The sequence below is a fragment of the Entelurus aequoreus genome, linkage group LG09 (genome assembly GCF_033978785.1).
Source record: "Entelurus aequoreus isolate RoL-2023_Sb linkage group LG09, RoL_Eaeq_v1.1, whole genome shotgun sequence".
NCBI lineage: Eukaryota > Metazoa > Chordata > Actinopteri > Syngnathiformes > Syngnathidae > Entelurus > Entelurus aequoreus.
The window spans coordinates 71,453,589-71,467,469 of NC_084739.1; the positions used below are offsets into that span (position 1 = coordinate 71,453,589).

The 13,881-nt window shown below is 37.4% G+C and overlaps 1 protein-coding gene across 3 annotated transcripts in view; it reads left to right on the plus strand.

The window, feature by feature from the left end:
• Window positions 1-13,881, plus strand: part of dachc (dachshund c) — a 137,141-nt gene that overhangs the window by 105,587 nt on the left and 17,673 nt on the right. For 2 of the 3 annotated variants that reach the window (XM_062059288.1, XM_062059290.1), the window contains 3 exons: window positions 9,983-10,143; window positions 12,046-12,196; window positions 12,270-12,398. In XM_062059288.1, coding sequence (XP_061915272.1) covers window positions 9,983-10,143; window positions 12,046-12,196; window positions 12,270-12,398 — 441 coding nt within the window. The remainder of the gene's footprint in view (window positions 1-9,982; window positions 10,144-12,045; window positions 12,197-12,269; window positions 12,399-13,881) is intronic. The other variant, XM_062059289.1, reaches the window with a different exon arrangement.

The window sequence follows — 13,881 nt, forward strand, 5'->3', positions numbered from 1 at the left end:
AATGTGCCGTGGGCCTTTAAAACATTAGCTGTGGGCCGCAAATGCACACTTTTGACACCCCTGCTATAGATAATAAAAAATTAAATGTGCTAAATCTATGGATAAAAAGCAGAGCCTGGCGACGCATGCGCGTTTATCATAACTCTCTCTCTCTCTCTCTGTCTCTGCCCCTCCCTCACCAATGCTGCTGTTTGTTTTGTTTTTAACCCCTTCTTAACCCTGAACGTACATTGAAAATACACGCAACCCTAACTCAAAATGCCGGACATTTGAGGCATTTAAGAAACTCCGCCCTGACAGCTCCGCAAAAGAGGACATGTCCGGCGAAAAGAGGACGTATGGTCAGTCTATCCTAGCCCGTTAGCTGCTAGCATGCTAGCAGCTAACGGGCTATGATAGACATCGCAGCTCTCATCCAAAGCCAGCGAAAAACAGTCAAAGTCGGCCGTTCTGTTCTTCAGCTGAAGCTCCAAGTTTCCAGCGATGGTCTCAACCCGTCTCGTTACAGTGCGTCGGGAGAGTGACACGTTCTCAAATGCGCCCCTCTTCTCCGGGGCATATCAGCGCAACAGGGTCCAATAAGCACTCCTTAATAAACTCTCCGTCAGAAAACGCCTTACTTTTTCTGGCGATTCCGTGAGAAATGACGAAACTTGTCCTGACGGCTGCATCTCTGGGGGTGTGAAATTTGGCAGAAAGTCCTTGTTGGGTTTGCAGTTTTACCATCAACGCATCAGCCTCCCTTGCGCACACCTAATCAGACAGATTCCGGTATTTTTCCTGGTGCTTCGTGGTGTAGTGGCGATTCAAATGATATTCTTTAAACACAGCAACCTGTGTACCACAAATTAAGCACACGGCTTTTCCTTTCATTTCTGTGTAGAAATACTTGGCAGTCCATGTCTTGTTGAAAACACGCCATTCCTCATCAACTTTTCTCTTTTTAGCGTCTCGGGTGTAAACCGGGCATCACTTGTCGCTGTGCACCTTCACTCACAGGTTACACACGGACATACGCCCATAAATAACACTTTTCAAAATAAAAGCAGCACAGTTGTATTGCACGCACGACATAGATGTTTTTTTTTTCATTTATTTTGTCATTTGTGATTGCCGCTGTTCACATTCACTCACAATCGCGCACGAGCATACGTCCACACGGAAGTAATACAAATAACGCTTTTCAAAACAAAAGCAGCACCGTTGTATTGCACACTCGACATAGATACTTTTTAAAATGTATTTTGTAATTTATGATTGGCCTCACGCGGGCCGGACAGAGACGCACAAAGTATTGTATTTGAAATAAATAAAGTTGTATCGGGGCCCCCCTCCTGAATAGAAGTGTCAATTATACATAAAGTTACCTTTAGGGTGCTGCCATTAGCATGCTAACATCTACGCTTGTGGGTCAAAGAGTTGTTTTTTTGTGTCACACGTTCTTGTGACGGCCATTAATCTTGTAAATGTTTAATCAGTAATGATTATTCCAGGGACAAATCAATCGCCAGGGAACAAAGCCTGCCAATAAGGTGTTTGGATACTTTGCATAATCCATGCATGTGGGCCAAAAACAACGTTGTCACCTGGAGTGCTGGTACCTGCACACTAGGGTTGTCCTGATACCAATACTTTGGTACCGCTGCCAAAATGTATTTCCATACTTTTCGATACTTTTCTTAATAAAGGGGACCTTTATTTAGATTGTCTTTATTTGAACAAAAAATCTTCGGGTCCATTAAACATATGTTTATCATTGTAATTTAGTCCTTAAATAAAATAGTGAACATACTATTATGTTCCGGTTTATTTGGGAAAGCACTCCATTTATGTCGAAATAGCTTGTCTCCAAGTTCCATATTTATTGCGTCAAAATCGGTCTAATGTAACATTAGACAACTTGTCTTTTAGTAGTAAGTAAACAAACAAACAATATTGTGTCATTTCTCATTCTATTATTTTGTCAACATTGTGAGGGACAAACTGTAAAAACGTGTTCATTTACTGTCAATATCTGCTTATTTTCTGTTTTACACTTCTGTTAAGTTAAGTTAAAGTACCACTGATAGTCACACGCACACACTAGGTGTGGTGAAATTACTCTCGGCGTTTGACCCATAATAATAATAATAATAATAGATTTTATTTGTAAAAAAAAAAAAAAGCACTTTACATTGAGTAAACAACCTCAAAGTGCTACAGTGTATTAAAAAAATAAAAATAAAAAGATAATAAAAAATAAATACAAATAAAAACTAGAACAGCCAAATAGCTAAAACTAGTATACATATATCTATAAAAAAAAGGCTTTTTTAAAAAAAAGAAGGGTTTTTAAGCCTTTTTTAAAAGCATCCACAGTCTGTGGTGCCCTCAGGTGGTCAGGGAGAGCGTTCCACAGACTGGGAGCGGCGGAGCACAAAGCCCGGTCTCCCGTTGTTCGTAGCTTTGTCCCCTTGTTCACCCCCTGGGAGGTGAGGGGAGCAGTGAGCAGCAGCGGTGGCCGCGCCCGGGAATCATTTTTGGTGATTTAACCCCCAATTCCAACCCTTGATGCTGAGTGCCAAGCAGGGAGGTAATGGCTCCCATTTTTATAGTCTTTGGTATGACTCGGCCGGGGTTTTTGAACTCACAACCTACCCGTCTCAGGGCGGACACTCTAACCACTAGGCCACTGAGCAGTTGCAATGCGAGTTTTTGGAGGTATGAGCTGCGTCACAGAACCAATTCCATCCGGATCCGAAAGTATACCACTGTGCTGACAGACAATTTCAATGAAAAAAAAAATCAACAAACTCATAAACAGTGCTAACAACAAAAATAATAAATAATTTGTACCACAAATGTGTTGGCGGTTATAAACTCAAGCAAAAAAATATGATAAAAATATGTTAAATTCCTATAATTCTTTTGTATAATTGTAAGGGTGTGGTATGGATGCGATACCAAGTAGTTACAGGATCATACATTGGTCATATCTAAAGTCCTCATGTGTCCAGGGACATATTTACTGACTTTATAAACATCATATAAATCCATACATCTATTTTTTACCCGCTTGTCCCCCTCGGGGTGGCGGGGGTAGCTGGAGCCTATCAAAAAAAAGGAAAAAAAGGTTATGTACTGATAAAAAATATCGATGTAATCATAGTAGTATTGACGAGATACGCTCTTGTACTTGGTATCATTACAGTGCATGTCAGGTGTCGATCCACCCATGGCATTTGTTTACTACGGCCCGCGGGTTACACCCGGCCCCTTGGTCCCTTTTAATGTTCTCAATATTCAGGGTTTTATCGTTCATAGAACAATTTAAAATTCCATTCCGTTTTTAAGACGGTCCGTCATAACATTTTTAGCATTCAATCAGACTTTATTGTGAGGTCCCCAGACACATTTTTTTCCTCTAAATTTGGCCCCCGAGTCAAAATAATTGCCCAGGCCTGTGTGTAGTGAAGCATGTTTAGCTATTCCTCGTCCTCCAGTGATAATGGTACGTGGAAGAAACTGACTTTATGTCAGGTTCAAACACTGATGACATCTATTAATCAGACAAGAAGCAAGGAATCATGCAGAGACAGAGTTCAATTTAGCTCATGAGGAGAACGCATGGAGCTGCACACTTAATCACAGTCTCGCCCTACGCTCCAAGGTTCAGCTCATGCGTCCCTCTATTTATTCAGGAGTTCCGCAGTCAACAACACTAAGGCCGCCTCTAAAAGGAGTGGTCACATATATTATGCAAAGCAGGTCCAGGACGCACAATGCGTGACGGAATGTGCTGGGGGCCTTGTGATTTCGCCTTGTCCCCGCTTCGTCTGCGTGCTGTCATCTTATCTTCGTTGAGGTCCTTGAAGTCCTTGGCTGTTAGCGGGCTAAAACAAAGAGGCCACCCCTCAGACAAGAAGTCTTTGTCCTTGCACAGATTAGAAAACTTGAGCACAATAGCTAAATAAGTAAAGCAACGGACATTAAGCATACTAAAGTTAGTGTGATAATACATACATCGTTATTCTAACCCTTTATTTTGTCGCCATGGAGGCCAGGATGAGTGAGGCCTAAGGAGCCGGGGCTCATCTGCGTCGCCGCCCACTTCGCTGTCGTTAGGACCCGGGTTGGCGCGGCGCCGCCACGTCAGTTTGTTTGCTTTTCCGTCAGGGAGCTTTGCATTAGCTTAATGAGGACTCGCTCAAGGACGAGCAGTCAGCAGAAAAATAAAAGCCACGCCCGTGTGCAAATGTATTCTAAATACCGAATCGCATTATTTTGTAATCGAATCTCCCCCAATCACATCCCAGGTAGGTTTGAGGAGGGCTGTCAGCCGGCTGTGAACATATTGACAGAAGTGGCCCCTGGTGGACATTTATGCAATTGACTTTCAATTGATTTTTGTCTCTCCCCCCCCCCCCCCCTCCTGCATGCAAATGAAGCCGGCGTACATTTGCAGGATTACATGGATAGCAGGAGGCCGTGTTTTCAAAGGGCACGTCGGCGCTGTCATTCTGTCAATCCATTGTGTGTGTGTGTGTGTGGGTGTGTGTGTGTGTGTGTGTGTGTGTGTGAAGCCTTTTTTGCCTGTGTGCGCTGTTTCCCCCGCTTTCAACCACAGATCAGAGGCCATCCCTGACACCTCACTCCCATTAACCAAACATCAGCACATTTTTATTCCCCCCCCCCTTTTACCTCCTCCATCCTCCGCCCTTCCGCTGACTGGCAGTCTTCACGTGGCGATGCTCCGTGGCCCCCTGGGGACGGCCGGGAGAGGAATAAGGGGTTGGGGGGGGGGAGAGCAATGAAGTTTAGGGAGAGGAGGGAGGCGGGGAGGGAAAACAAGACGGTGACCTTGGTTAGGGAGATGGGTAAATGATCAAACGTGTGTGTGTGTGTGTGTGTGTGTGTGTGTGTGTGTGTGTGTGTGTGTGTGTGTGTGTGTGTGTGTGTGTGTGTGTGTGTGTGTGTGTGTGTGAGAGAGAGAGGTAAAGTAGGCGTAAAACAGTAACTCAATAAAGGATCAGTCACATCCAAGGAGCCAGGGGAGCCCACGCTGCTGACTGAGCACTACAGTGTGTATGTATATATACGTGTGTGTGTGTGTGTGTACCACAGGAGTGTCGTTGGTTGCCCTCCGCTGAGCTCGCCAGCACCTGCTAATTACCTTTCTCTGCAGAGCAATGCTCTTAGCTAGAAAGTAATAGAGGATAGTGTGTGTGTGTGTGTGTGTGTGTGTATGCGCGTTGGTGATGGAGGGCTGGCTCCTCATCTGTGAAACACCTTGAACGTGACAAGTGCCAAGACGTGAGGATGCAAAGATGCTGCGGTCAGCTAAGTGCAGAAAACGCTGTCATTTGTCACGAGGAAGAAGGGACAAAAGTGTCAGGGTATCAAAAAAGTGCACGTTTAAGCTCCGTGAGCGTGCGCGGGGCCTCCGGCCCCCCCCCCGCCTTCTGGCCCACCGCCTCGCCTGGATGCCCTCCAGGAGTGTTGGAGTAAAAAAAAACCAACAACAACAACAAAAACAACAACATACAGTGTGTCCCAGCAGGCACAAGACGTTGATTATACGTACATGTCCTTTAAAAAGGACTTTGAAACAACGTTGCAAAATAGTTGTTTTTGTAAATTGATGTCCGACGTTGGATCCACGTTGTTGGTTGGGGAAAAGCATGTTGTTTTAACGTATTTGTGTTGTAGAGTATTGGTTGGGAAATGACCAAATTTCAATGGTCAAATCAACGTCTGTCAGGTTTAAGCACCGAACTATCTGTTAAACAAGACAAGAAGCAATGAATCTGGCAAAGACAGAGTTCAATTTTGCTCATGAGGAGAGACGTATGGGGGTGCACACTCAGTTACAGTCTCCCACCACGCTCTGAGGGGCGTCAATTAGCATGTTGTTTCAACGTTGTATTTGTGTTGTAGAATATTGGTTGGGAAATGACCAAATTTCAACAGTCAAATCAATGTCAGAACCCAACATTGATTAAAGTAGTCAAAAAGCATGTTGTTTCAACGTTATGTTTGTGTTGTAGAATATTGGTTGGGAAATGACCAAATTTCAATGGTCAATTCAACGTCTGTCAGGTTTAAGCACCGAACTATCTATTAAACAAGACAAGAAGCAAGGAATCTGGCAGAGACAGAGTTCAATTTTGCTCATGAGGAGAGACGTATGGGGCTGCACACTCAGTTACAGTCTCCCACCACGCTCTGAGGGGCGTCAATTAGCATGTTGTTTCAACGTTGTATTTGTGTTGTAGAATATTGGTTGGGAAATGACCAAATTTCAATGGTCAAATCAACGTCTGTCAGGTTTAAGCACCGAACTATCTGTTAAACAAGACAAGAAGCAAGGAATCAGGCAGAGACAGAGTTCAATTTTGCTCATGAGGAGAGACGTATGGGGCTGCACACTCAGTTACAGTCTCCCACCACGCTCTGAGGGGCGTCAATTAGCATGTTGTTTCAACGTTGTATTTGAGTTGCTCAACGTCAGGACCTAAATGAACAAGTTGTCAACGTTGTTTCAAGGTCTTGTGTCTGCTGGGATGACAACTCTTCCTCTCCCCTGGTGGTGAGGCTGTGCATCAACACGCAGGTCTGAGCTTGACAAACAGATGGTGGTCTATAATATAATGCAGATTCTTGCTGGTCTCCTTCGCCTCCTTGCTGCTTTTATGGGAGGTGTCAAGCTGCTGTGATGCATGATCAGCAGGCACGCTGCCATGCAATAAAACACAGAAATAGAAAAAAAAAATGTCCAAAGTCCTAAAAAGCGGGAGCAAAGATGAGAGTAAACAGCCATTTAATATGCGACTTTATGTGTTTACAAGAGAATCACTCAACAAATTAGAAAGATCTAAATCATAGAAACGTGCCGCTCGCTCGCACCAAAAATAGCATATGGACACATTTCTTTTACGGTGCTGCTCATGGAATGTGCTGGTGTTAATGTAGCAGTTAGCACACACAAAGACTCACATTTGAACATGTTGCACAGCAGCTGGCTAAATGTGCAAAGTTGCAGTAAAATAAAATAAAAAGTCATAAAACACTGAAGTTTAACGACCACCATGATGACCAACATTCAAATGCAGTCGCGTAGTAGGCCTAAGTATACATTAAATCAAGACAGGGGTTTTATTCAACAAGCATATTTCATAGTTTAGGCCACTGTAACATTACACACAGTTTGAACAGTAACACTGTGTTTAAATATATTGAAATAAAACACTGTACTTTTCGACACAGGAAGTCCTTCATACCGACAGCAATCAGACTGTATAATGCATATGTTCCTTTCGACTGTACATGTACTGTAAATGTATAATGTATTTATGTTATTCACATGTGAATAATGCTGTATAACAGACTGTATTTATGTTATTCACATATGAATAATTCTGTATAATAGACTGTATTTATGTTATTCACACGTGAATAATGCTGTATAATAGACTGTATTTATGTTATTCACATGTGAATAATGCTGTATAATAGACTGTATTTATGTTATTCACATGTGAATAATGCTGTATAATAGACTGTATTTATGTTATTCACATGTGAATAATGTTGTATAATAGACTGTATTTATATTATTCACATGTGAATAATGCTGTATAATAGACTGTATTTATATTATTCACATGTGAATAATGCTGTATAATAGACTGTATTTATGTTATTCACATGTGAATAATGCTGTATAATAGACTGTATTTATGTTATTCACATGTGAATAATGCTGTATAATAGACTGTATTTATGTTATTCACATGTGAATAATGCTGTATAATAGACTGTATTTATATTATTCACATGTGAATAATTCTGTATAATAGACTGTATTTATATTATTCACATGTGAATAATGCTGTATAATAGACTGTATTTATATTATTCACATGTGAATAATGCTGTATAATAGTCTTTTTTATGTTATTTATGTTATTCACATGTGAATAATGCTGTATAATAGACTGTATTTATGTTATTCACATGTGAATAATGCTGTATAATAGACTGTATTTATATTATTCACATGTGAATAATTCTGTATAATAGACTGTATTTATATTATTCACATGTGAATAATGCTGTATAATAGACTGTATTTATGTTATTCACATGTGAATAATGCTGTATAATAGACTGTATTTATGTTATTCACATGTGAATAATGTTGTATAATAGACTGTATTTATATTATTCACATGTGAATAATGCTGTTTAATAGACTGTATTTATATTATTCACATGTGAATAATGCTGTATAATAGACTGTATTTATGTTATTCACATGTGAATAATGCTGTATAATAGACTGTATTTATGTTATTCACATGTGAATAATGCTGTATAATAGACTGTATTTATGTTATTCACATGTGAATAATGCTGTATAATAGACTGTATTTATATTATTCACATGTGAATAATTCTGTATAATAGACTGTATTTATATTATTCACATGTGAATAATGCTGTATAATAGACTGTATTTATATTATTCACATGTGAATAATGCTGTATAATAGTCTTTTTTATGTTATTTATGTTATTCACATGTGAATAATGCTGTATAATAGACTGTATTTATGTTATTCACATGTGAATAATGCTGTATAATAGACTGTATTTATATTATTCACATGTGAATAATTCTGTATAATAGACTGTATTTATATTATTCACATGTGAATAATGCTGTATAATAGACTGTATTTATATTATTCACATGTAAATAATGCTGTATAATAGACTGTATTTATGTTATTCACATGTGAATAATGCTGTATAATAGACTGTATTTATATTATTCACATGTGAATAATGCTGTATAATAGTCTTTTTTATGTTATTTATGTTATTCACATGTGAATAATGCTGTATAATAGACTGTATTTATGTTATTCACATGTGAATAATGCTGTATAATAGACTGTATTTATATTATTCACATGTAAATAATGCTGTATAATAGACTGTATTTATGTTATTCACATGTGAATAATGCTGTATAATAGACTGTATTTATATTATTCACATGTGAATAATGCTGTATAATAGTCTTTTTTATGTTACTTATGTTATTCACATGTGAATAATGCTGTATAATAGACTGTATTTATGTTATTCACATGTGAATAATGCTGTATAATAGACTGTATTTATATTATTCACATGTGAATAATGCTGTATAATAGACTGTATTTATATTATTCACATGTGAATAATGCTGTATAATAGACTGTATTTATGTTATTCACATGTGAATAATGCTGTATAATAGACTGTATTTATGTTATTCACGTGTGAATAATGCTGTATAATAGACTGTATTTATATTATTCACATGTGAATAATGCTGTATAACAGACTGTATTTATATTATTCACATGTGAATAATGCTGCATAATAGATTGTATTTATGTTATTCACATGTGAATAATGTTGTATAATAGATTCTATTTATGTTATTCACATGTGAATAATGCTGTATAATAGACTGTATTTATATTATTTACATGTGAATAATGCTGTATAATATACTGTATTTATATTATTCACATATGAATAATGCTGTATAATATACTGTATTTATATTATTCACATGTGAATAATGCTGTATGATAGATTGTATTTATATTATTCACTTGTAAAAAATACCAAAGTGTTTATTGTCTATTGTGAGCGAAGTGTGGTGCTGAATTTCCCCCAGGGATCAATAAAGTACTTTCTATTCTATTCTATTCTATTCTAAAACAGCACATTTATCGATATAAACAAGTATCAGATCATTATAGTTGCATATTACTTACACGTGCAAAGTCACGAGGCAGAAGCGTATTAGAAAGTACCCAGTAACAAACGTGTCCGCATCATTCAACTTACTGCTTCATGAGCTTAACTTAATGAATGATCAAATCAGTGGTTTAGAGTTTCGTATAGATGTGGGATGAACGTGTGGTTATGTGTGTTGTAGAATCCCACCCGGCTGACAGACAAGTCTACCACAACCCCCCGCAGAGCTGCGAGAAGGCGGCGTATTCCGCGGGCCAGAAGCTCCCAGCAGGTCTCCACCACGCTCCCTTCATCTTCCCGGAAGGCTTGTCCTCCATAGAGAGCCTGCTCACCAACATCCAGGTGAGGCTCTGCCGGGGCTTTGTTGCCATTATTGTCGGCTGAGATGAATAGAAGGGCGACGGCCACGAGAGTCTCTTTGGAGGCTTGCCTGGAAGAGTCAACAACAAGAGGAGGTCGACATTTAGGATGCAGTTCAATTGCGATGACCTGCTTCTCACATTTTCAGCTCTTTGTTACCATGAAAGAACTCGCTGGTTTGGTTTCCACTCCAAGAAGAAGAAGAAAAAACATTTGAACCTAATCTGTGCTCGGCCGGGACAATAACAATAACTCCAGTTGTTTAATCAGGGTAGTTTTTTTATTGAGCTTTTTTATTACTACCATTTTAATTGAATGATTAATTCAATGTGTTTGATTGTATTCATAGTGTTACTGTATGCATATATGTATTAGAAGTGTTGTATCAAATTATTATATACTTTTTAAATATTTTAGTTTAGTTTTTTTGTTTGTGTGTTTTATTTAAAGCTCTGAAGTCTATATGTATGTATATATGTACAGTATATAAAATATTCTATGATTATTTATTATTATTTAGGTATATATATATTAATTTGACATTTTATTTATTTATTATATTTAAATACGTTTATTTTATTTTCATCAAAATATATATTTAGTGTATTTATTTATACACATTTATAGATTCATAATTCATTGAGTTGTTTTGTTTCTATTTAGTTCATTTGGCTTTTTTTTATATTTTTTTAATGTATTATTAATTATAAGCAATATTTATTGTTTGTTTACAATAATTGATTATTTAAATCAGTGTAATAATATAATATGACAATTCATATTTATATACTTTTGTCCGAGTAGTATTAGCTCACTTTAATCAAAATATATTTTATTAAAAATATTTACATATTAATGTCATTAATTCCAATTGTATTTTCTATTAAAGTCTGTAATCTTATTTGTTTAATCATTATTTATTAATTCATTATATAAATTAGTAATTGTTTATTTGTTCATAATATTAATCATTTTAATTAGTACAATAATATTATTTATATATTTTTTTTTGTTCGAGTTCTATTTACATTTTGCTTACTTTAATTAAAATAAAATGATTTATTGTTTATTTGTTCATAATGTTAATCATTTTAATTAGTACAATAATATGATTTTTTTTGTTAGAGATCTATTTACATTGTGCTTACTTTAATTAAAATAAAATGATTTATTGTTTATTTGTTCATAATATTAATCATTTTAATTAATACAATAATATGATTTATATATTTTTTGTTCGAGTTCTATTTACATTTTGCTTACTTTAATTAAAATAAAATGATTTATTGTTTATTTGTTTATAATATTAATCATTTTAATTAGTACAATAATATGATTTATATATTTTTTTGTTGGAGCTCTATTTACACTTTGCTTACTTTAATTAAAATAAAAGTATAATTCAAATTGTATATCTATTGTTTTACTCGACTTTGAATGTTTTTATTCTGCAATTTCCCGTTCCAATTTGTATTAGTAATTGTGTTCCTGTTACAATTTGATAAGAATCCACACTTTAATGACTCAAAATAAAAAATACACAATATGTTTTTTTTTAAATATTTATATTTAGTCAAATATTTCTTGCGAATCTTATACGATTTGAAAGAAATTGGTATGAAACAATCCCATCTTTTATTCAACATCACCTACATCATAAATCTGGCACTAATTAGTTGATTTTATTCTATTATATTTATTTATTTTAAATATATATTTTTTATTATTCATATATATTATATTATATTATATTATATTTATATATTGTATGTATTTTTATTCAGAATTTGAAAATATTGCTTTTCCTTTCGGATGCCCAAGAAAAGCATTTGTCTTGTTGTGATCAGCGTGTAACCTGTTGTTGACGTGCTGTGTGTCTCCAAGCAGGGCCTGCTGAGGGTTGCCATAGAGAACGCCCGGGCGCAGGAGAAGCAGGACCACCTGGAGAGGACGGAGCTGAAGATGGAGCTGGTTCGGGAGCGCGAGCTGCGGGAGACGCTGGAGAGGCAGCTGAGCGTGGAGCAGAAAAGCCGAGGTCTCCATGATCGCGTGTCATCTCACCTCCGGGCCAAAACTCCGAGATTGACTCGTCCTCTCCGCTCTTCCAGTTCTCATCCAGAAGCGTCTGAAGAAGGAAAAGAGGAGTAAGAGGAGACTTCAGGAGGCCTTGGAGGAGGAAGTGAAGCTCCGAGATCAGGCGGAGCACGGCCTGCTGCACGCCGCCAACACCTTTGCAGGTACGACATTATTATCATCAGTGCCCACACAATACACGCATTATTTATTTCTATTACTTTTTTCTCACAAGGCTAGTTTTTATTGGCCCTCTGCACATTTTAAACTTTAAAGTTGATCAGAGGAACTGCATTGGAAGAAATAAATACAAGATTACAATCAAAAAGTCAGTGTTCAAAAACAAGAAACAAAAATACAAAAATGAGGGGTATTTTATTTGAACTAAGCAAAATGATCTGCCAATAGAACAAGAACATTCGGCTTGTCACGACTTTCCAAAACAAGTCAAATGAGCTAACCTCAATGAACCCAAAAATAGCTTAAAATAAGTATATTCTCACTAATAACAAGTGTACTTTTCTTGGTAGAAAAAAAAGATATGAGACCTTTTTTGCTCAATATGTTGAAAAATATTCTTAAATGAAGTAAATGCTAGTGCCATTATCTTGACATAATGATATGCGCTCGGCATTACATTTCTTGAAACCAGCAAACTTATACTAAAAACTAATTTATTGTTCTTAACTGAAAGGCAACAAGGCAAGCGCTTGTTACTCTCGGGGTCTCCTAGCCGCTCAGGCAAATCGTATGGTCGAAAAATGCATTTTTCCATGGATAACATGACATCATCGCGCCAAGTGCGTGCTCTTTCAGTCAATTAGTGTGCAAGGAATATATATATATATATATATATATATATATATATATATATATATATATATATATATATATATGTGTATATATATATATATATGTGTATGTATGTATATATATGTATATATGTGTATGTATGTATATATATATATTAAGGCTGAAACGACGCGTCGACATAGTCGACGTCATCGGTTACGTAAATACGTCGACGCCGTTTTTGTGCGTCGACGCGTCGCATATTTACGTCACACTACCGTCATGGCGGACCGCAAAGCAGACGATCAAAGCAGACGATGCGAGCGGTGCGAGCGAGGGGGGAAAAGCATGCCAAAAGTGGTCAAAAGTGTGGGAGTATTTCAATAAACGGCCTAATAATGTTGTTGTATGCACACTGTGTCGAGCGGAAATGGCCTATCATAGCAGCACAACGGCTATGAACGAACATTTGAAAAGAAAACCATCAACTAGTCAATCGTCCGCGCGAGCATACGTTGTCATCATTACACAAAAACATGAATGTGTCATTTGTATCTGCTAGGGGTGTAACGGTACGTGTTTTGTATTGAACCGTTTCGGTACGGGGCTTTCGGTTCGGCACGGGGGTGTACCGAACGAGTTTCTAAGCTAAAGCTAACTTTAGCTGCTAAAGTCTTAACAAGCTGCTTCGCTCTTCTGCCTCTGTCTCAGCACGCAGCATTGTCCCACCCACACAACCACCTGATTGGTACACACGCAGCATTGTCCCACCCACACAACCATCTGATTGGTACACACGCAGCATTGTCCCACCCACACAACCATCTGATTGGTACACACAAAGCATTATCAGCC